Source organism: Mustela nivalis (assembly GCF_964662115.1).
Source record: "Mustela nivalis genome assembly, chromosome: 4".
NCBI lineage: Eukaryota > Metazoa > Chordata > Mammalia > Carnivora > Mustelidae > Mustela > Mustela nivalis.
The window spans coordinates 70,082,791-70,107,964 of record NC_139023.1 but is presented as its reverse complement, the minus strand read 5'-3'; the positions used below and the strand labels follow the sequence as shown (position 1 = coordinate 70,107,964).

Genomic DNA, 25,174 nt, shown 5'->3' with positions numbered 1-25,174 from the left:
ACAGAATATCCAATGGAATACAAGACAGTCTTTTCAACAAATGGCGTTGGGAAAACTGGACAGCCATATGCTGAAGAATGAAACTGGACCACCTTCTTACACCATACACAAAAATAAATTCAAAATGAGTGAAAGACCTTAATGTGAGACAGGAAACCATCAAAAAATCCTAGAGAATATAAGCAGTAACCTCTCTGGCCTTGGCTGTAGCAACTTCTTACTAGACACGTCTCCAAAGGCAAGGGAAGCAAGGGCAAAAATGAACTATTGGGACTTCATCAAGTCAAAACCAAAGTCAACCGACAGACTGGGAGAAGATATTTGCAAATGACATATCAAATAAAGGGCTAGTATCCAAAATCTATGAAGAACTTATCATCCTTAACACCCAAAGAACAAACCATCCAGTCAATAAATGGGCAGAAGACATGAACAGACACTTCTCCAAAGAAGACATCCAAATGGCCAACAGACACATGAAAGAAATGATCTCAACATCACTCAGCATCAGGGAAATACAAATCAAGACCACAATGAGATGCCACCTCACACCAGTCAGAATGGCTAAAATTAACAAGTCAGGAAACGACAGATGTTGGCAAGGATGCGGAGAAAGGGGAATCCTCCTACACTGTTGGTGGGAATGCAAGCTGGTACAGCCACTCTGGAAAACAGTATGGAGGCTCCTCAACAAGTTGAAAATAGAGCTACCCCACAACTCTGCAATTGCACTACTGGGTATTTACCCTATAGACACAAACGTAGTGATCTGAAGGGCCCCTCCACCCCAGTGTGAATAGCAGCAATGTCCACAATAGCCAAAGTATGGAAAGAACCTAGATGTCTATCAACAGATGAATGGATAAAGAAGATGTGGTGTGTTTGTATGTATGTGTGTGTGTGTGTATATATATATATATATATATATATATATATATATATATATATATATTATAATGGAAAATTCCTCAGCCATCTGCACTGACATGGATGGAACTAGAGGGTAATATGCTAAGTGAAGTAAGTCAGTTGGAGAAAGACAATTATCATATGATCTCACTCATGTGTGGAATTTAAGAAACAAAATGGAGGACCATAGGCAAAGAGAGAAAAAAATAAAACAAGATGAAACCAGAGAGGGAGACAAACCATAAGAAACTCTTCATCATAGGAAATCGAGGTTTGCTGGAGGGGAAGGGAGTAGAGGAATAGGGTAACTGGGTGATGGACATTAAGGAGGGCATGTGATGTAATGAGCACTGGGTGTTACATAAGACTGATGAATCACTGACTTCTACCTCTGAAACCAATAATATAGTATATGTTAGTTAAATGAATTTTAAAAAAAGAACATGTAAAAACCAATTTTTAGTTAACCAACTTAAATTAGATGCTTAAATCAAAATCTAACTTTTTTCATTGACATTTTCCTTTAAAAAAAGTCAAGGCTAAATTAAAAACACAACACGCACACCCACACATAAAACCTTCAGACTAGGGGAATGGGGAATTAGTGTTAATATCCACAGAGTTTTGCTTTGAGAAAATGAAGTTCTGGAAAGGGATAGTGGTGGTGGCTGTACGACAATGTGAATGTGCTTCATACCAATGAACTGTAAACTTAAAAATGGTTAAAAAGGTCAATTTTATGTTATGTATATTTTACTCCACCCCACCCTTTCCAGAATCATCTAAGCAAACAGATAACTTTGCTCAGGACAAAAGTGACATCCTGTTGTGAAGAATGAGGAACCCGACAAACCCCAGACCCACAGGCCACTCACTGACCTTGACTCAGAGGCTGCTCAGAGAGGCCATGGCCATGGCTTGCCTTCAAACATGGGAAGCTGGCTTGAAACTCCAACACTAAACAGTTAGAGTACCATGCTTCCTAACCAGAAATATTTCCAAATAGGCTTTTCTAGCTGCTTCTTTATCTAAACACTACCCCCTGCTCTAAAACATAAAATACAAAGACCTCAGTTGAAGTGTGGGCAGTGGTCACAATGTCTCCTACAGTGTCCTCCAGGAAACACTGTTTACAAAGTAGAACTTCAGGAGGGAATTTGTTCTAGGGGAACTCTGTTTAGGAGCAAGGTAAAAGTGGAGGCACATCTATGGAAAATGAAGACTTGAGTTTTGGATTATTTTATTTGCGATCCAACTGTAACAACAGGAAGCCAGAGGGGCTCGCTGCCTCCATGGGCTACTTCCACACACCCAAACGATACTGACATCGGCTGCATATGGAACACTGCTTTTGTTTGTCCTCTCTAGTAGGGTGGGATGCTGAAATGTGAACAGCGCATCAATGGATTATTAAGAAATAAGCTAAAGGGAGCCGGGACACATTCCCGTTTAACCTCAGTAGAAAATTCTGCCCGTCCTGCGAAAACATCTTGACTACTGACTAGCAGGTTCTATATAAGAACCAAAGTTCCAGGGGCTTGGGTTGGTTTATTTAACTTAGACCTTGATCAACATCTGCCTACGGAGTCAGAGGCCAAAGGAAAGTCAAGATGTGCCACTAATAATCTAGAACCAATTCGAACATATTCCTAGAATATTAAGTGAAAAGAGCAGGGTAATAAAGGATGTTGACAGTAGTGTCTTAAACTTACCGGAATAGGTATAGCACATAAAAGCAAGGAAATACATCAAAATAGTAGCAGTGGTTATCTGCCTGGGGGAGTTAGATAGCTAATTGCATATTTATCCATTATACAGATTTTCTATAATGAAAATGGCAATTGGCAAGGCAAACCATTGTTAGAAATTACAAAGATGTCCTTTCTTCTGTAGAGCCTTTCTTGTGCCTGGTATTGCTTCCTCCAATTTTTAAAAACCCGTTTTTGCTATTGTTGTTGCACACCTCATGCTCTACTGTGATTTACTTATTTAAATTCCCTTCTCTCCCCCACACTAGACTGATTTCCTTCAGAGCAGGGATCAGGCCATTTAGCTTTTCAACTCTGGTACTTCTTACTATTCCTGGCACACAGTTGCTACAAAATAAATGTTTATTGTTGCAAATGAAGCATTTGGTTACTAAAGAGTTTAGTTACCTTGCTGTTACCAAGGAGCTTTAAAATTTTCCCTACATCATAGAAGAGTTTCCAAAGTCAAAGGAAAAAGTAATAGAAACCAGTATCCTCCTAAATTAGTAATAATGCTATAGGGATCAATCCAAGAAAGGAAAGAATTTTACAGGTGCCTAGGGTATGGATGCATACATTGCATTTTTTTTTTTTTTTTAAGTGGCAAACAAAGACTTTTGCCTTGCCAGAAGAGGTCATGTTCTTTCTGAGCAGGAGTGTTTTAAACTTGGTAGGTAAATAGACTGAAATGAGAAACCAATGAAGAACAGTAGAAACACCAGAGGATAAAAGCTCTGGAAGAATCCTTGAGCCCAACTTATTCTCTGGACAAGGAAGACCATACAATTTCAATTATATGCTTCAATAAAATATCTTCTGTAGCTAAAAATGATTACCACAAGTATAAAGCTAACTCACAAAAACCAACCCTAAAATACACTATAATGTAAATTTCGGCATGTATATGCTCTAAACAAAAACCAAAATTCTTTGGAAAATACCCCAGTGGTGTATTAGGATCAAACCCAAACCACACAAGTTAGAGCTGTCTGACCCTTAGCTGCTTTGGGAGCTGCTGCGAACACGCATGCCCAGCTGGCCCTGTGGGGGTTGGGGCAGGGATGGGAGGAGGAGGGGCCTGCTCAGGAGAAGGCCCCTAGGGAAGACAGCAAGGGGGGAGGCGAAGAGCGTGTATGCGCATGATTTAACTTTAGTAGTAGCCATGACGACAAATGAAGAGGGGAAATCATTTATTAATTCATCCTAATTTGTGCAATGGTTTCTAAAAGAGGCAAACAAGAGAATGATTCTGAAAAAAATCACAGCACAAGAATATCCCAGGGAGATTTGGAAAGACACCCCAAGTGGCCACACTAGAGAAATGATACACCCGGTGGGTGAGGGGTTAGGAGGCCACAGAAAAGAGTATGAAAGAAGGAAGACAAAAACTGAATTATTATTATTATTTTTTGAAATGGTTTATACTCTAAGGAGATGCAAAAATTTCTGTGGCTGAGTCAGCTTGGAAATAATGAGAGAGTCTATAAAGTTCATAGGATCTGGGGCTTAATAATACCCCAGAGGAAATTATGTAGCAAAAAGCAAATGCCAGTGCATTTGTTTGATGATACCCATTAGTGCGAACTGTCTGGCAGAAACAAGCAACAGGCACCAAAATACCTCGATTTTAAAGTCAGCATGGAAAAAAATGGATGAGCTCTTCAAAGAGTAAATATATATGGTTCATCTAAGATCAAACAATAAATAAATCTAACCTGTGCTTGCTAATTCTTAGTGTATTGTGTTATTTAAAGCCGGGCCTACAATAAGAAAATAAAAGCGGATGGACAGCAAGAAGCTTGAACAGAAAGTGTCAAGAAATGAGCCAAGAATCAAATAATAATGTAAAAAGGGAAGAATTGTAGGCCACACTGAACTGGCCTAGGGCAAGGGCTAGTATAAATAAAATTAAACTTCCTAAAGTTTTTTTTTTTTAATTATTAAAAAGCTATAATCTTTCCAAAAAATTCGATTGTAAGAGATCTGGAATAATACATCATGACAATCTAAACACTGCTAAAGCAGTGTAATTTGTCTTAATTAAGAACTGAAACCAGCCAAATGTTGCCCAACAGGAGCACAGTAAATCGAACTGTGGCCCATCTATGGCTTGGATATTACGTGGCTTCTAGTGATTCTATGCGGTAACGTGGGACAGACTCATGACCGAGCTCCAAATGAATGTTATTTTATACAGTAGGGATGATGGAGCTAACGTAATGCTTTATATAGTTTTAAAAATAGATTTTCTTAATTACATTTAGATTCTCTAAATAAAAAAAAAAAAAGGAAAAAGTTGCAATTTAACTTAGATTTGCTTTGGATATTTTTTATGAGAAGTACCCTCCCGGGGCTGTAAACACTCTCTGAGCAGCAAAGCAAAGGAAAGCACATTCCTTGCTTATCACTATGAGGTTGAATAACAACCTTAGTAAAATATCACAGAGATAAAAGATGCTACCCTGAGAGGCTCTCTGTGGCTCACAGGCTGCCCGCCATTCTTTGCCAGGTTTCTAGAAGTCACTAACTAAATACCAGGTTTAATGTCTGAAGAAAGAATTTATATATTCCCTCATAGGAAGAAAACCACCAAGTCTTGATGTGTTGATTTTATGGTTTTGTCTTAGAGCTAGTCAGGCATCTAAAAGCTAAGGAAAATGCATCTCCATTGAAGGCTTTGGCTGGAGCCAGCAGTGTACTTTCCCCAGGCCTGTTTCCTGATGATCAATTTTTCTAAAAGCATTTCAAGAAGGATTCATTCCCCTCGGGAATTTCTGCATCTATTTACATATCCTGTCCCTTTTTGACACTTCTTTGTCATTTTGGGATTATTAAATTAATTCCTCTACAGGCATATTTTCTTTCTTATTTTAGAGAAATATTTCCTAAAGATGCATTGCTTTATATCTTTGTGTATTTTATCCACTTTATTAAGTACTCGTAAGACATTTTTCTAAGATTTTATTTATTTACTTTAGGGAGGGAGGGGCAGAGGGAGAGGCAGAGCTCGGAGCCTGACTCAGGACCGGACCTCATGACCCTGAAATTAGACCTGAGCAGAAACCAAGAGCTGGATGCTGAATTAACTGAGCCACCCAGGTGTCCCTTAAGACTTTTTAAAGCTCACCTTTCTAAGTGAAGAAACTTTCTTCAAGGAATAATTTTTTATTTTTAGGATACTTGATGCAGCAACACTAAAAAAAGGTTTTTGGGGTGCCTGGGTGGCTCAGTAGGTCAAAGCTTCTGCCTCCAGCTCAGGTCATGGTCTCAGGGTCTTGGGATCGAGCCCCGCATGGGGCTCTCTACTCGGGTGGGGGAGCCTGCTTCCCCCTCTCTCTCTGCCTGCCTCTCTGCCTGCTTGTGATCTCTCTCTGTCAAATAAATAAATGGAATCTTAAAAAAAAAAAAAAGGTTTTCAATGACAGGAAGACAGTTTTTATACAACTTAAAAATATTTGATTTTATTGATATATTTAAACTTATTTAATTTTAACTATATATAAAAATTCAAATACCTTAACAGTAAATTTCAATTAGGGAGAAGGATTAGGGTTATATGAAAATCCCACTTGGGGAATGTTTCCAACTACATACGTTGGCATCCTCCCCTAGATTCTAGAAGTTTTGGGGTGACTGTCATATTTCTTTCCTGCTGATAAACTCCTACCACCCCCTCCCCCCAAAATAAAAGAAAACCCAAAAGGAAATGGAATTTGCCTTTGGCTTCCCCCTCACTCCAGACCATATTCTGGCTGTTGATCCCTTCATGATTATTCACAATATATATACACTTTTTTTTTTTTAGAGAAGGAGAGAGAGGGAGACAGAGAGAAGGTGGGGTAAAGAGAGAGGGGAAGATAAAGAACCTTAAGTAGATTCCACACCCCCAGCGTCGAGCCTAACACAGGGCTTGATCATGACCTAAGCCAAAATCAAGAGTCAGACGTTTAACCCACTGAACCACCCAGGTGCCCCAATTCACGACATATCTTTCTGAGTTCATTAATTAAATTAAAACAGTACTTGTGAAAGTTAGAACGGATTCTCAATATCATAATTCTGTTGTTAAAGAAAACTTATAATTGGGAGCCCCATCATCAATTTCCGTATCACGAGGTTCTAATTCATAGCACTATGTTTCCTTTGGTGCAAAGGAGATCAGGAAAATATTTATTTCGCAAGAAAACATGTTTTCAAGGAGAAAGGTTACACTTTTTCCACTGTTTGCTGTTTAAACCCAGAAAGGTTTGGGCAGCCTGACCTCGCAGGGCTAGGCCAGGCAGGTCCGAGCCAGTGCAGCCAGGCGGCCCTCTCATCTCCACACACACCCCAATCAAAAGCGAGCGGCCCAGGGACTCACCGGCAGGGCAAGATCCGCACAATGTCATTGGGCTTGTACCCTTCGATGCAAACTGCACAGTTATCAAAATCGGGCTCTGTTTCCTGCAACGGAGAAAGTACAGATGCGTTGACTTGTGTCGCTTCAACTCCTGGGTGAAGAGGCAAACAGGCAAGGGGAGCTTGCCTGGAGACGGCTTTCCGTGGTCTGTGCGCCAGTTTTCTCAAACAGTAACTGACCGTCTGTTGGCTCAGTTTCCATTCCTTCCAACCTCCACTTTTTGTTTCTGGGTTCTACTGTTAAGTGCTTTTGTGAGGGAATAATTTTGTAATGTATTGTTGCTATAAAATAAAATGCTCTTTATTATGAGTGTGAGAGAGCAACTTTTAAGTATACCATTATTGGGAATGCTATTTATTGTAATTAGAAGTGACATCCAAATCTCAAGGCTGAGGAACACTATTTATGGAGAAGTGTCCAAGTGTTACTTAATCTATCAGTTCCTTGGGAATCTTATGTGTATACAACTCTAGAACCATGGTTTTAACTTTTTATTCAAGTATATACATCTCTCTTTATTCGAGTATATACATTTCTCTTTCAATACCCTACTTCATATTCTGTTGAGGGGAAAAAAGTAATGCAAAATATACTTTGAATTTAGTAATGCTTTTAAATGAATTTCATCTTAGGAAGCTCAGTAGGATTTTTTATATAGTTGAAAAATAGCAGCGCATAGTGAGATAAATCAAATATTCAGACTAGAGATGGCACCTGGTTATACATGCAGACTTGTGACTCCCTTACAAATGTCCCAGTGAACCCCAAATACATGTAGCACAATCCACTACTCTAAAATTTCTTCTGGGGAGAAGAAAGACCTTTAGAGGTCTGCAGGCCTTGGATTGCACTGTTTCCTTGTTCCTTCTCAAGATACACTTCTGCTTCTGATATGGTTAGGGCATCATTGTTTACAAAAGCTGAGATATGGAAACAGCCTATGTGTCCACTGATAGATGAATGGATAAGGAAGATGTGATATATATACATTTAATGAATTATACACACACACAGAAACTATAATATATATATCATATATATATATATATATATACACACACATATACATGATGGAATATTACTCAGCCATAAAAAGAGAATGAAACCTTGACATTTGTAATAGCATAGATAGATCTAGAAGGTATAATGCTACGTGAAATAAGCCAGTCAGAGAAAGACAAATACCATCTGATTTCACTCATATGTGGAATTTCAGAAACAAAACCAATAAGCACAGGGGAAAAAAAAGGAAACAAACAAAAAACTCAGACTCTTAATTACAGACGGCTGGTGCTTGCCAGAGGGGAAATGGGTGGGGAGGTGGGCAAAATATATAAAGGAGATTAGGGATACACCTATCTTGATGAGCACTGAGAAACGTATAGAATAGTTGAGTCATTATATTGTACACCTGAAACTAATATAACACCGTATGTTAATTATACCAGAATTAAAAAAAAGATAGGCTTTGCTCTTGGCTTTATGTCCTCATTCTACAGCAAGGGAGGCTGCTGTAATGACTGTGGGGTTGTGGATGCTAGATTTCAGAGGGACTGAATATGCTTTCTGTATTTACTGCAGATATCACTGGAGGACATCACTCAGCATATAACACATTCCTCCTTGCAAGGATTTATGGAAAAATTTTCTCAAATTGTAATACCAGGAATAACCATCTCGTTTTCATCTTGTGGACACTGAAATAAGGTAATTAGATATTGTTTGAACATTTCTTCCTTCCTTGCATTGGCTGCTAGAAAGCCCGAACCTAAGTTTGGGATCCATTTTTGTTACACATTTCAGGTAATGTATTTGTCTAAAAAATTTACTCTAGCTTCATCTATTTTTCCTATACTTTTCATTTTCTTACGCTTTGTTTCCAACTGCTTTGTTGTCCTACTGCACGCATTTTATAAATTGTTTTAAATTATATCTAATAAAGATGGGTATAATTACAGACACAGGAGAGCTATTTTCATGGAAACCCCTTTTCCCATCCTTCCATCTCTTCTACCCTGGCTGCCAGAAAAGTCAGGGACTTTTCTGACTAGTCCCTCATCATAAAGAAAAGAGTCTGCTGTTACCTTATCACCCTTCTTGATGGTTCTGACCTGGAGCTTGCTGATCGCTTTCTTTGCCGCATCTCCCAGTCGGCGCTAAAAAAAAAACCAAAAGCCGTTTGTTAGCAATACAGATGAGTAATTTTTGTCTTTGTTGCCGATGGCGTTTACTAAACCAGGACAGCTATCTCTGAAACCACGCACACGTGGCGTGAATGTTAAGGACAATGGCTGGAAGAGATGGGGCAGTGACGTCTGTGCAAGACCTCTAAAAGACAGGTCTTTTAAGCACTGTCATCGAGAGAAGCTCTTCATGCCCAATGTTAAGCAAGTGGCAAACGGCGTGGAAAAATCCCACCCTACAGTGACTCCAGCACGCGGTACATTTATGCAGACTGGCACATGCACGCAAGTTTAGTAATTTGCCACTCTAGCCACTTCATCTGTGTCCAGGAGATAGGCAATCTGGACCCTTGGAATAAACCTCATGTCCTCTTTTTCACAGTCAGGATTTACTGCGTGTGTATTTCTTTCCATTTGCAATTTAAGGACTTTCCTTTGCTTATAGAGAACCAGCATAGGTTTATGTATTTCATCTGTAAAGTCCTAGTCCATCACATTCTTGCATGCTAATGTCACCTCCTCTAGAGAGGTTTAAGTGTGGGTGTGCCTAGAGAAAGATACATAAAACATACATGTTCAGCTTAGCAAATAATTATAAAGCGAACACCTGTGTAACCCCTAATGTCGACTAATGTCAACTAATATATTAGCACTCCCTAAAAAAAAATTTTTTTTTTGATAGAGAAAGTTGCTATCCTGATGAGCCCTGCAGTCATGCGATGATAGGCCAGTCAGGAAGAAGTGGGGTGGAGGGTGGTGAATTCAGTTCTAATCTGTCCAGATCTGCTGGGGTGCTTGTGAGTTTCCCACATGTAACAGCTCCTTCTTAGCTTTGTGTACTATGACCCTATAACAGATGTGTATTGGCATCCGTGAAACATTTGAAGGCTATGATAAACGAGACAAACATTTAAACGGATTCATCACTTGGTTTCACTAATTTGGTTCCTTTCAGAAACAACACTCAAGCTTCTTTCTTTTCTCTTAAATTGTGAACATATACTAGTGAATGGTTAATGTATCCTACGTACCACGCTAAAACTTTATATGCAGTATCACCTTTATTCTCACAACAACCCTGTGAGGAAAAAAAATACTGTTTTATAGAACAAACGGAGACTTAAAGAGCTTATTTAAGTTGCTTATCATTATCAGTGAATGGTCAGTCAGAATCTGAATAAAATTAAGTCTGACTTGAAAGCTAGAGCTAAACCACCACTCTTATTACTCAATAAATCACACCAGTCACCCAACCAACGAAGGTCTACCCAGTCAGCCAGCCAGCAATCAACTGACATTTGGCCAACCAGCCAACCAACCAACATCTAACAAGCTAGCCAGCGAACCTACCAATTACTGAGCAGCCAACCAATATCTGGTCAGCCAGTTAACCAGTCAACCAGCCATTCAGCCAGCCAGCCAAGCCACTAACCAACCAAGATCTATTAAGTATTTATCATATGGCACTTCCTCGAGCATACAACAGTTAAAGTAAGTAAGCTGAAGAGAGGTGTTCTCCTTGTTAATTCATCTTCTCTTTGATATTTTGTCCTTAGTTTCTAAAATGATTACTGGCCATTTTCACAGAAAAGTAAGTTTGGTTGTTACCTAAAAGGAGACCTACATACACTCGAGTTTATGCAGAAGTCCACAAGTAGCTATCAAACTAAGATTGCAGGAAAAAGAGGGAGTCTATAATGATAAATACCATTATGGCGGGGGGACATTGCGTGAGAGGGAAAAACACCGAGAAGAAACTAAAAAAAGAATAGAACTCTCTGTCCTCTCCTCTTCCTCTAATTACTGTGCGATCATCCTCTGATCTCAACTCCGGCCACTTCTTCAAGGAGCTCTCTTCCCCCATGTCTCCCAAGAGAGACAATCCTTCTAAGTCTATACCTTATGAAACCTGGTCGCTCTGCTTCATAGCACTGTCACAAAATTCACAATTTGACATTTGTTTTTATGATCAATCCCCGTTAAATTGCCTTCATGTAAACTCCCTGAGGGCCAGATTGTGTTTGGTTTTGCTTCCCATTGTGTCCCAGCACCTGGAATAAAGCTGCCTTTGATAACTAACAATCATTCCATGCATATTTTGGATCACTCGTTTTGTCCCAGGCATAGCTCGGGGTTCTGGAAAGAAGGTAGTGGAAGGGGGCACCTGGCTGGCTCAGTCCGTAGACATGCAACTCTTGATCTCAGAGTTGTGACTCTGAGCCCATGCTGGGGATGGAGAACACTTAAAACGTTCTTTTTTAAAAATCTTTTTAAAAAAATGGTAGTGAAAAACACACACATAAATTCCTGTTCTTTTTGGCTTACGATCTAGTGGCAATGCCATAAATCGCTGGTAAGTGAATAAAATTTTAAACCAAAAGATTTTTTTTTTAAACATGGAAAACCACCTGTGAGGTTAAGCCAGTTAATGGGAAAATTAATGGACAAATTGTAAGCAATATATGTGGGGAGATAAGAAAGCTGTGAGCTTGGCCTTGGCAAAATCAGTCCATCTCAACCAAGAGTCGCTTTTCATTGAAGAAGCCTGGAGCAGGAATTGAAGGGAATAGAGAAAGAGCTACCAGGAGTAAGTTACCAGGAATTAAGTACAACAAACCTGCAGAACATTATGTTTAGAATGTGAAATCTGGACCCAAATAAACACGTTGATTGTTTATCATGAAGAGCTCAGATATTTTTGCAATTGTGTTAATTTGTTTTTAAGATTTTATTTATTTATTGGAAAGAGAGAGAGAGAACACAGGCAGCGGGAGCATCAGGCAGAGGGAGAGGGAGAATTAGGCTCTTCTCTGAGCAGGGAGCCTGATGTGGGGCTCGATCCTAGGTCTCTGGGATTATGATCTGAGCCGAAGGCAGACACTTAAGCTAAGCAGAGCAAATAAGTGGCAAATATTATTTTTAAACAACAGTCACAGAGTATACTCAAAGGAAGACCAACATTTCTTAAGGAAGTGAACCAGAAATTATTTTGTCAAAGTTTAATTTTACCTAAAACAATTCTTTTAAAAATTTTTCATAAATTTTTTATTGAAATTCAAAGCATAATGGAGTACAGTTTTTTTTTTTAAACTAATGAAGAGAATGGAATTATTTTTGGTGCGAATAACATTTCCTTTAGCTGGGGTTCAGAGTTAGTGTTTCCTATCATCAGAATCACTTGCTCATCTGTACTATACTGATTACATTGTTTTCTATGCATAATTCTGTGTGATAGCTATTACAAGGGGAAAATAATGAAACACAAGGCATAACCTCTGTTCTCAGGGAATTTGTAATTTATTTGTAAGATTGCTATTGTGGTGAGAGAGCTACCTTGATAATTATAGTACAGTATTACTGCTTTAGGAGAGAGATGAAATAGTTTAAAACTGCCTAAAATAATTTTTAAAGACAAACAGTTCTGAAGGATACAGATAAAAAAGTGAAGCCAGGCACGTCCTTAATTTTATTCGAAAATTGGTAGAGTGGCTTATACTAACTTATACTTTCAATATTCATTTTTTCTTTCATGTGACTGTCTCTTAGTATTCTGTTACTTCATTATGTAACAGCTATTTCTTTTGAAACAACCCAAGAGAAATGTCACTTTTTAAAAAAAGTTTTTATTTTAATCACCTGGTGCTCACCATAGCAAGTGCATGCTTTAATTTCTATCACCCATTTTACCCATTCCCTTACCCACCTCCCCTCTGATAACCATCTGTTTGTTCTCTCTTTTTTTCCCCTTTGCTTGTTTGTTTAAGTTCCACATATGAGTGAAATCATATGGTATTTGTCTTTATCTGACTGCTTTATTTCACTGAGCCCAATACTCTCCAGCTCCATCAATGTTGTTGCAAATGGCAAGATTTCCTTTTTTATGGCTAAATAATATTTCATTGAATCTATAGGCTATGTTTCTCCATCTATTCACCCATCCCTGGACACTAGGACTGCTTCTGTATCTTGGCTACTGGAGCTAATGCTGCTATGAACACAGGGTGCATGCATCCCTTTGAATTAGTGTTTTTGCATTCTTTGGTGAAATACCTAGCAATGTGATTACCGGATCATAGGGTAGTTCTATTTTTAACTTTTTGCAAAACCTCCATACTGTTTTCCCCAGGGGCCGCACCAAGTTTGCATTCCCAGCAACACTGCAAGAGGGTTCCTTTCTTCCCACATCCTCACCAACATCTGTTGTTTCTTGTGTTTTTGATTATAGACATTTCAACAGATGTGAGGTAGTATCTCACTGCAGTTTTGATTTGCATTTCCCTGATGGTTAGTGATGATGAGCATCTTTTCATGTGTCTGGTGGCCATCTGAATGCCTTCTTTAGAGAATGTCTGTTCATGTTTCCGGCCCATTTTTAAACTGAAAATTTTTGGGGGGGTGTTGAGTTTTATAAGTTCTTTATATGTTTTGGATACTAACCCTTTATCAGCTATGTCATTTGCAAGAATCTTCTCCCATTCTATAGGCTGCCTTTTAGTTCATTGACTGTTTCCTTTGTTGTGCAAAAGCTTTTTATTTTCATGTAGTTCCAATAGTGTATTTTTGCTTCTTGCTTCCCTTGCCTCAGGGGACATATCTAGAGAAAAGTTGGCCAAGGCTGATGTCAGAGAAGTTATCGCCTGTGCTCTCTTCCAGGATTTTTATGTTTTTCAGGTCTCACGTTAAGTCTTTAATTCATCTTATCTTCATGTATGGTATTAGAAAGTGGTCCAGTTTCATTCTTTTGCATGTTGCCGCCCAGTTCTCTCGACACCGTTTGAAGAGACTGGGTCTTTTTCTCATTGGATATTCTTTCTTGCCTTGTCAAAAGTTATCATCCATATAATTGTGGGGGGTGTATTTCTGGATTTTCTGTTCGACTCCATTGGTCTGTGTATTGATTTTTGTGCCAGTAACATACTGTTTTGATTATTACAGCTTTGTAATATAAATAGAAGCCTGGAATTGTGATACCTCCAGCTTTGCTTTTCTTTTTTTAAGGTTGCTTTGGTTATTCCACACAAATTTTAGGATTGTTTTTGTTCTAGCTCTGTGAAAAATGCTGGTTGTATTTTGATAAGGATTGCAATAAATGTGGATTGCTTTGGGTAATATAGACATTTTCACAATATTTGTTTGTCCAATCCATGAGCATGGAATGCCTTTCCCTTTCTTTGTGTCATCTTCAGTTTCCTTCATCAGTGTTTCATAGTTTTGAGAGTACAGGTCTTTCACTTCTTTGGTTAGGTTTATTCTTTGTTATCGTATTATTTTTGGTGCAATTGTAAAATGGGACTATTTCCTTAATTTCTCTTTCTATTGCTTCATTATTGCTGTACAGAAATGTAACAGATTTCTATAGATTGATTTTATATCTTGTGACTTTCCTGAATTCATTTCTCAGTCCTAGAAGTTTTTTGGTGGAGTCTTTTGGCTTTTCTACATATAGTATCATATCATCTGCAAATAGTCAAAGTTTTTCTTTCTTACTGATTTGGAAGCCTTTTCTTTCTTTTTGCTGTATGATTGCTGTGCTAGGACTTCTAGAACTATGTTGAATAAAAGTGGTGAGCGTAGACATTGCTGTCTTGTTTCTGACCTTAGGGGAAAGACTCTCAGTTTCTCCCCATTAAGGATGATGTTAGTTGTGTGTTTTTCAAATATGGCCTTTATTGTATTGAGGTATGTTCCCTCTAAACCCACTTTGTTAGGGTCTTTATCATGAATGGATTTTGTACTTTGTCAAATACTTCTGCTGATTGAAATGATCATATGATTCTTATTCTTTCTTCTATTGATATTGATTTGTGAATATTGAATTACCCTTTCATCCTGAGAATAAATCCCACTTGATCATGGGGGATCATTTTTTAAATGAATTGTTGGATTCAGTTTGCTAGTATTTTGTTGAGGATTTTTGTGTATATGTTCATCAGAGATATTTGCCTGTAGTTCTCTCTCTCTCCTTTTTTTTTTTTTTGGCGGTATCTTTATCTGGTTTTGGTATCAGGGTAATGCTGACTTCATAAAATGAATTTGAAAGTTCTGCCTTTTCTGATTTTGTTTTGTTTTATTTTGTTTTGGCAGCAGCTTGAGAAGGATAGGTATTAACTTCTCTTTAAATGTTTGGTAGAATTTAGATGTAAAGCCATCTGGTCCTGGACTTTTATTTTTTGGGAAGTTTTTTGATTACAGTTTCAATTTCTTTGTTGATAATTGTTTTGTTCAAATTTTCTGTTTCTTCCTGCCTCATTTTTGGTAGGATAAATCATGTCCAATTTGTTGGCATAGAGTTTTTCATAATATTCTCTCATAATTGTTTGTATTTCTGTGGTGTTTGTTGTTATTTCCCCTCTCATTTGTGATTTTTTTAGTTGAACCCTTTCTCTTTTTTTCCTGGTAAGTCTCGCTAAAGGTTCATCGATTTTATTGATATTTTCAAAGCACAAGCTCCAGGTTTCACTGATCTCCTCTATTGTTTTTCTAGTTTTTATATTACTTATCTCTGTCCTAATCTTTATTATTTCCTTCCTTCTGGCTTTAGGTATTGTTTTTCTTTCCTCTTCCTTCTTAAAAAGATTTATTATAGAGAGAGAATGAGACATCCCAAGTGAGAGAAGGGGCAGAGGGAGAGAATTTTCAAGCAGACTCCCTGCTGAGTGCAGAGCCCAATGTGGGGCTTGATCTCATGACCCATGAGATCATGACCTGAGCCAAAATTAAGAGTCAGATGCTTAACCAACTGAGCCACACAGGTGCCTTGTTTCTCTTTTTCTAGCTCCTTTAGGTATAAGATTAGGTTGTTTGAGATTTTTCCTGCTTCTCCTTCCCTCTTATAACTGCTTTTGCTGTGTCTGGAAGACTTTGAACTATTGTCTTCATTTTCATTTGTTTCCAATATACTTTTTATTTTGTCTTTTATTTCCTGGTTGATCCATTCATTATTTAGCAGCATTTAATTAACTTCCATGTATTTGTGTCTTTCCAGATTTTTTCTTATGGTTGACTTCCAGTTTCTTGGGGTTCTTGTCAGAAAAGATGCATGATATGACTTAGATTTTTCTGGATTTTTTGAAGCTTGTTTTGTGGCTTAATATGTGATCTATTCTGGAGACTGTTCCATGCACACTTGAAAAGAATGTGCATTTTGCTATTTTAGGATGGAACGTCCTGGATATATCTGTGAAATTCATCTGTTCCAGTGTGTTATTCAGAACCATTGGGCGCTCGTGAGATGGGTAGAATGAAAATGAATCCTTAGCATCCTCTGTGAAGCCCCCTTACACTACACAGGAGAAAGGGCTGAATCAAGCCTTACTTCTAATGCCGAAAAGGACCAATGTTCAAACAGTAAAAAGGTGAGGAGTCCTTCCATTTACTGCTGTGGTGGAGGTGGGGCTGGCAACCTTCCTGTGGCTCAAGTCTCTTCAGTGTATCAGTACTGTGGAGGTAGTTTGGTCTTGTGGAAACTCCTCTGACTTGAAATCACCAACCTTGTTGTGTCTTCATGAAAAAAAATGTCACCTGGGACGCCTGGGTGGCTCAGTTGGTTAAGCGTCTGCCTTAGGCTCAGATCGTGATCGCAGGATCCTGGGATCCTGCTTCTCCTTCTCCCTTTGCCTACTGCTCCCCTGCTTGTGCTTTCTTTCTCTCTCTCTGACAAATAAATAAAATCTTTAAAAAAATCATTTAACATTTCTCTCTCTCAAATTTGTTATATCTGATCTCCCTTTAGGTTCTAATAACTAAGATTCTGGGGTCAGGAGGTCAGCATTTTCAACTGCATGAGTAGAATCATGGCCATATGTCTTCTTCCCCCATATTCCTACAACTGTGTCTTCCCATCCACAGCCTTCTAGGAATGGGGTTCACAAGGTAAAAGGCATCCAGGCTACGTGTTGAGAAGTCCACCCTGCTGCCATTAGTGGGCTCTTAAAGTACTTATCCAGAGGCATCATGAAGACTTGTGAGGAGAGAGACAGATGTGTCACAGTATTTAGAAGTCACCCAGACAGGGGCTCAGGGGTGGCTCAGTCAGTTAAGCATCTGCCTTCAGCTCAGGTCATGATCCCAGGGTTCTGGGATCGAGCCCCACATTGGGTTCTCTGCTTAGTGGGAGGCCTGCTTCTCCCTCTCCCTCTGCTACTCCCCCTGCTTGTGCTCTTTCTCTGTTAAATAAGAAAACAAAATCTTAAATGAGAAAAAAAAAAAAGTCACTCAGATGTGTGTCAAATGGTCACTGAAATGTTTTTCCTAATCATTATAGGACATTTCTATCTCTGAAAAGTGGGTTATGACTTATCTTCCCTTCCTACACCATCCTAGTGCCTTTACCCATGGTAAGGCACATAGTGCTTCCTTCCACAGGTGCAGCTGTGGTAGAAAAGGCCTCCTTTACCTCAGCCCCCTTCCCTCAGCTATCTCTCCCGGCCTAGCTTTCTTTGCTCAAGCTGGCTTAGCCACTCTCCCTACCTTTATTGTTCAGATCTGGTTCCTGACTTCGAATGCTTCTGTGCACTTCCTACACTGGAGTCTCCTCTGCCTCAGGGTCTTGCCCTGCCCAAGAACCTGATTCTACTTCGCTCCAAAATCATGGTTAGATTCAAGCCCTATTTATTTATTTGGCTTCAATAAGAAAAATCTATTGTCTCAAAGTTTTGGAGGCTAGAAGTCCAAGATCAAGGGGTCTGTGGGGTTGATTCCTCCTGAGGGCAGTGAGGGACAATCTGTTCCACACTTCTGACCTAGCTTCTGGTGGCTTCCTGGCAATCCCTGGTATTCCTTCGCTTGTATATATATCGTCCCATCTCTGCCTTCATCTCTCTATTGCACTCCCTCTGCATGCATGTCTGTGTCCAAATTTCCCTCCTTTATAAGGAAACCAGTCATACTGGGTCAGGATCCCAACCTACTCCAAATGACCTCATCTTAAATAATGATGCCTGCAATCACCCATATCCAAATAAGGCCACATTCAGAGGTACTCAGGGTTAGGACTTCAACATATGAGTTTTCAAGGGGACATGATACAACCCATAGCACCAGGTAATGGACTAATACTGAGCCATAAAAAGAAAGGGGAGTCTCTTCATGAAATGGTATGGGAAAATCTCAAAATGCAAAAAACCCTAACATTCCAAATTATACTACGCTGTACGTTGTATAAGAAAGGATAAAAAGGACATGCGCATAGTTGTGAACATTCATAAAAATACTGCTGAGTGTTTGCACAGAAATCACTAATGGGTGTCTCTGGGGAAGTACCTGGGTTTCTGGAGGAGAAGGGTAGGAAGGAGAAATTTTAGCATGTAACTTTTTTATACTGCTTGTATTCTGAACCACGAGACTATACATACACACTTGCCTCCCCAGGATTAATTTTTAGCAGGTTTGTTTTTTCCTAAACTTAGAGGCAAAATAACATCATATTCTTCTTTAATGTGCTTACCCTTAAAGACCAGCTGCCCTCCTTAGACCAGGTATTATCTTAACATCTTTTGTGGAGTTTTTGTTCCTCGCAGGAACACATTCTCTATCAAAGAAATTCACCTTTTGCATCTGCCATAAATGTTCGTAATGTTTTTTGTCAGTGGGTTCCTTTCACACATGGGAGATTTAAATGGATGTGTAAAATCTGCGCGTGGCAGGTGCACTGTCGAGCTGCCAGAGAGGCAAGAGTGAACCTGAGAAATGTGAATTATCAGCGGTTCCTAGCGATTTCTCACAGTCCCTGGAAAAAGGTCTAAAAGGAACAGCAGCTCTCCCACCGTTCTCATTTTTGGGTCCTACGCAAGAGGGGAGATGTCTTTTTTCCCAGAACTCCTGAATGAAGCTACCTCTACCATGATAATCAACAACAAGCACTTTCCTGGTGCTTACTCTGCGAGTGACAGCCAGAGAAGAATGGCATTTCCAGGAGGAGACCAGCAGCTGGCCTTGGACCAGCAGGTGCCAAAGACATTCTCAGGACAGAGCATATCAAAGATGTTAACGATCCCAGCTTTAAAACTGCCATGCTGTGTGTCCTTGGGCAAATGCTTACCCTCTCGGTTTCCTCACCTATAGAGTGGGGTGATACATACAGTGACTTCATCGCAGAGCTATTAAGAAGCAGTATATCTGTATCTATATAACATATTAATCAAAGCAAACTCTATTTACTTTTATGTGTCCCAGCTCCTGAGAGACACCCCAGATTTGACAGTACTCTAGATCCTCACTTAAACTGCCTGGGAAAGTCACATTTATGTCTGGGTTTATGTCTGATTATTCAACAGAGCATTCTGGATTCAGCAGAGATAAGACTCCAGTGGGCTGGAATATGACATTACGAAAAGCAGTCCCCTCGAGCTCCTGTGTGTGCTCTGTGATGACCTGTATCCTAATCCAAATGGGCTACTTCAATAGCCTCTTATACATCACAGGACTTGTTCAGAAATGGGAACCAGGAGTCTGGCCCCCTCCTTCAGTTCTGTGGAAACAATTAGTCACTGGACTCAGGCACCTATAGGTTGGTGGATAGACCAGGTTCCTCAGAGGATGCTGGCCTGAAAGAAATGAGGAGAGGGCTGTACAGAAGACAAGCATCATGGGTGAAGAAGGTCCTTGCAGAGCCGTGGACCCTGACCAGGGTGGGCAATGGATCCAGATGGAGCGTGAGGCTGTGGTTGGTCTCTGCAAACCAGCCTCCTGGTTTACCTCCCTCTGGGCACCCACATGCATGGGAGAGTGAGGTGTGAGGCACAGAGGGAATGGCTTTAAGTAGTGATATGCACCAGAGAGAAAATAAAACAAATACATAAAATAATATACTAGCGGGAGAGAGAGTGGGGCCCGAGGCCACATTAGCCTAGATCAAGCTGTCTTCAGATGTTCTTCTGGATGTTCACTTTCCGGGACAGCTCCTCCTGTCCTGACCATTTTAATGGCACCTGTGTTCCAATGGCTCCCATGTTTCTATGTCCAGCTCTTCTTTCCTGACCTCCAGACTTGCATGTCTAAACACCTAGCCTCTGTGTTAGGGATGTGGTAGATAGAAGAGGCTTCTCAAATGTAACATCTCCAAACCCAAATTCAGAGTTCCCTGCCCCTCAGGATCTCTTCTCCTGTCTTGCCCATTTCAGTTCATGCAGTGAAAACAGACCTAACTGCATCCCTGATTGTTCTCTTTCTCTCGCACATATGGTAAATATGTCATTTATCATCCAGACTATCACTTTTGAGAGTAAAATGGGGAGTTATTAACAATCAGGCTGGTATAAACTAGGATATATTCTTTTTTTTTTTCAAAATATTTTATTTATTTATTTCTGAGAGAGAGAGAGAGAGAGCACAGGCAGACAGAGTGGCAGGAAGAGACCGAGAGAGAAGCAGGCTTCCTGCTGAGCAAGGAGCCCGATGTGGGATTCGATCCCAGGACGCTGGGATTATGACCTGAGCTGAAAGCAGCCGCTTAACCAACTGAGCCACCCAGGTGTCCCAAAACTAGGATATATTCTTAAACACTACATTTAACCCATAGGATTTTAAAATACTGTCCTAATCGGATCCTTCTGACTTCTCACTCATTCTGGTCCAAACCCATCACCTGTCATCAGACTACTGGACTAGCTTCCGACCGGGTTTCTATCTGTTTCCATGTGTATTGCTTGTTGATGCCACTACAATGCAACCTATGTAAAGCCGGAGTCCTCGTCTATGTAACAAATATGAAAAACAACTTTTGTTTTTTCTAGTGCAGAAACTTCTGGAAGACTTGAAAGGTAAGTGTTAAGAGTTGCTGCCTCTGGGGGGCGCTGGAGAAAGGGAGGTTAACAAAGGGAGTTTGAGGTGAGAAGAAATTTACTTTTAAATAAACCCCTTTTGCTTTTTCTTGAAAACTGTGTACATTCGTTATCACCGTTAACTAAAAGCCACTGCTACGTGGGGGTTATCCTCTAAGAAGGCCAGATTCTTCCTCTGGACTCTATTTATATGCTTTCCTTTTCCCATAACTCTGGAGAAAAGATGGGGAAGAGATCCCATTTTGTTTCAAACTGTGTCATCTGAGCTAAAAGCCCATATCTAGATGAAAGTCTTTGTGAGTCACAGAAGAATTGAGCTATTTAAATTTGGGGAGATGCTATTTTCTAAGAATTGCCTTATCTATTAAAGGTTAACAACTATCTAATAAGTCACACATATTTTCTCATTTGATACCCCTTGGATGGAGCTGACACGTGATCAGTCTCACTTTACATGTGAGGAAGGACAGGAATAGAAAGGCAAAGGAGAAATTTTTTTCTAAAGGAAATTATATGTTCTTATCCCACCCAGCAAAGGGCCAAAGTGCAATGCCGATTTTGATCAGGAAACAGTGCTAACTTTTAACATGATCCCAATTCACTAAGTGATCCTGAGGGTAACATCTTGCAATTTGAGGCAAGTTAATAAAATGGGAGCAGAGTAAAAACTGAAGCCTTAGGAACCAACTTCCATACCATTCTCTTCCAATTAGCTTTTCAGAGTATGCATATGCCTATAAACATGCAAATTTGGTCTACCTGCACAGAGTGAATTGATGATGAAAATAAGTAATCAACTAATAAATTCAAGCTTAAAATGTCATGTTTGACTCAATTGCCTAATGATGACTTGGACAATCTATAGATTCAAAAATACAGGGTTACCATTTTTATTTATCAGTATCAGATTAGCTAGATATCCTAGTAATAACTGATTTATATATGTATGTATATATGTGTATAGTTTCTGTTTTAAAAATATTTTATTTGATTTATTGGGCAGTTAGACAGTGAGAGAGGGAATAGAAGCAGGGGGAGAGGGAGAAGCAGGCTTGCCACTGAGCAGGGAACCAGACGTGGGGCTTGATCCCAGGACCCTGGGATCATGACCTGAGCTGAAGGCAGATGCTTAATGACTGAGTCACCCAGGGGCCCTGTATAGTTTCTTTATATTTGTAAACTTTAGCAACCAGAACTAGCACATGCTAGTTCTGTATTTTTACTGTCTTGTGTCTGGCTGGTAGTAAGTGTCCACTTAAATCCCAGAATATTCAACAGAATATAGTTTCTTTATATTTGTAAACTTTAGCAACCAGAACTAGCACATGCTAGTTCTGTATTTTTACTGTCTTGTGTCTGGCTGGTAGTAAGTGTCCACTTAAATCCCAGAATATTCAACAGAAGTGGTAAAGTGGACTTGTAAGTAGTCATCAAGGAATCTGCATGAGAGTAATAACGGGTACTATTCATTGAAAGCTTAAACAGTGATTAGCATGATGTTCAGAGGCTTTGAAAAATAATATACACTCACTCATATAATTTTTATTACAGCCGTAAGAGGAAGGTGTATTCCCATATAGTTCAGCAAGCCAAAGCATGAAGAGATTAAGTAATTTGCCCATGTTTGGTAAGTGGTGAAATTGGACTGCTACATAACCACTAAAAATCATGCTTTAAAAAAAAAAAAAGATTTTATTTATTTATTTGACAGACATAGATCACAAGTAGGCAGAGAGGCAGGCAGAGAGAGAGGAGGAAGCAGGTTCCCTACTGAGCAGAGAGCCCAGATCGATGGGCTCTCTGCTCAGTAGAGAGCAGATCTGCCAGATCGATGCGGGGCTCGATCCCAGGACCCTGAGATCATGACCTGAGCTGAAGGCAGAGGCATTAACCCACTGAGCCACCCAGGCACCCCTAAAAATAATGCTTTAAAGATTATTTAATAACAGGGGAAAATGCTCAGCAACTATTAAAAAATGGAACACAAAACTTACATGTGTATTTGCATCTCATACATAGACACTTATACAATGACAATTTATTGAGTATATAAAACTGCAAGGTAAGTTTCTCAATTGTTAACTATTCCATGTAGTAATGGGTGATTTGTCTTCTCTTTTAGTATTTTTTTTTTTTTTGGAATGCCAAAACTTATTAGAATAAGCATGTATCATCTTGAGAATCAGAAAAGAAGCAGTAACAAAGGTTTTTAGAAATCGTTCCAGAAGCTGTAGCAAATTTAAACAAACCGATTGCCATAAAATAGGAAGTCAAAGAGTCATTCTCTTAAAAAACAACCCAGACCTTACTGCCTTGCAGGAAGTTTCTACTAAAACTTATAAGAATCAGCTACTACCAGTCTTACTTAAAATGCTCTTGCGCTTGGCTATCCAATAGAACTTTCCATGATGATGGGATGGCTACCGAATGGCAGTGCATATATAGGACATTTGAAACGTAGGTAGTATAACTGAGAAACAGAATTTAAATTTCATTAAAATTAACTTAAATTTGAATGGTCACACGTGGCTCGTGGCTACTGTGTTAGACGTTGCAGTTCTAGACTATAAAAAAATGGAGGAAAATTTGTAAATTCCTTTAAAAAAGCCAGTATAACTATAATCTGAATGTAATAAAAATGTAAATTGTGGATGAATTTCCACAAATGAATATCAGGGTAAAAAATAAATAAAATAGGGTGCCTGGTTAGCTCAGTTGTTGAGGGTCTCCCTTCAGCTCAGATCATGATCCCACCATCCTGGGACTGAACCCCGCACTGGGCTCCCTGCTCGGCAGGGGTTCCGCTTCTCCCCCTCCCACTCTGCCTGCTTGTGCTCCTTCTCTCACTGTCTCTCTCTGTCAAATAAATAAATAAATAAAATCTTAAAAATAAATAAATAAGATACAGATACACTCTAGCATGTGTTAGAAGAATAATATGTATGGAAGATTAAGGATGGTCTAATATTGGGAAATCCATTAATACAATACACTCGTACTAACAGATCAAGAGAAAAAACTCAGACCACAGCTGTTGAAAAGGGATTTGTTAAAATTAAACCTCCATTTCTGATTAAAAACTCTGAATGAAAGAAGACTAACCTGCATTTACATAATGTAAGAAAATACATATCGTGACTAGAAAACTATATGGAAAAATAACAAAATGGAGAAATGATAAAAAATCCCATTAAACTCAGGATTTCCCATTAAATGTTTATTGAAGAGAAATATATTCAGTGTTACCACTATTTCTTTAGTTGACTTTGGAGGTATGAGCCAATGAAATTAGATAATAGGAAAAAAATAATAGGTCTAAAATTTTGAAAGAAGTAAATTATCACTAACTGTGCATATTACTAATATAATCCTGATACACTAATATAAACATTCACAAATACTTTGTATGAACCTAAGCTCTGCCATTGGTTCAATTACTCGCACTATTAACAATTAGCTGTGTGACAGTGAACAAGCTATTTAATCTCTGTTTCCTCTGTATAATGGGGACAATATTATCCTACCAAAGTGTTATTAAGACTATTAAATATGTAAATATATATAGAACTCTTAGAACATGCTTGCATATAATACTATTTAATATTACCATCAGTATTAAAATAATACTAAGGCATGTTATAATCATTACAAAATTATTATGAATTATAAAATATATAAAGTATAATAATGTACAAAATAAAAACACAAAAGTCAAAGCCCTTACTATATGAAAAAGGATTATTTCATTTATAATAGCAACACAATCATTAAATGCTTAGGAATAAACATATAAAAGTGTGTGATTAAATAAGAATATTAAAAAATGCTAGTAGGGGACAAAAAGAATCATTGAGTAAAGGGCAAACATATACAAAGGGAGATTCAACAATGTAAGTTACAAATTATTCTATAAACTTAAAAAACAGATAAAAGTGACTCAAAGTTTATATAAAAATAGACATAAAAAGTGAAGGTAGAACAATAAAGGAAGGTTAGCATGAATAGATATGAGACAATATTATAGGGCCGAAGTACTCAAAATAGTATGGTACTGAAGTCTACTGAATAGATAGATTCAGAAGATACAGAAGTCTGAGGGCACAGAAATAGAACAAATTCATATTGGTATTTAATACATGCTGAATGGAGATACTG

General features: G+C 38.8%; 1 protein-coding gene across 1 annotated transcript in view; it reads right to left on the bottom strand.

The window, feature by feature from the left end:
- Nucleotides 1–25,174, bottom strand: part of RNF150 (ring finger protein 150) — a 255,102-nt gene that overhangs the window by 72,386 nt on the left and 157,542 nt on the right. The window contains exons 3-4 of the mRNA XM_082728470.1: nt 9,141–9,212; nt 7,018–7,100 (exon numbers count right to left, since the gene is read on the bottom strand). Of these exons, the coding sequence (XP_082584596.1) occupies nt 7,018–7,100; nt 9,141–9,212 (155 nt within the window). The remainder of the gene's footprint in view (nt 1–7,017; nt 7,101–9,140; nt 9,213–25,174) is intronic.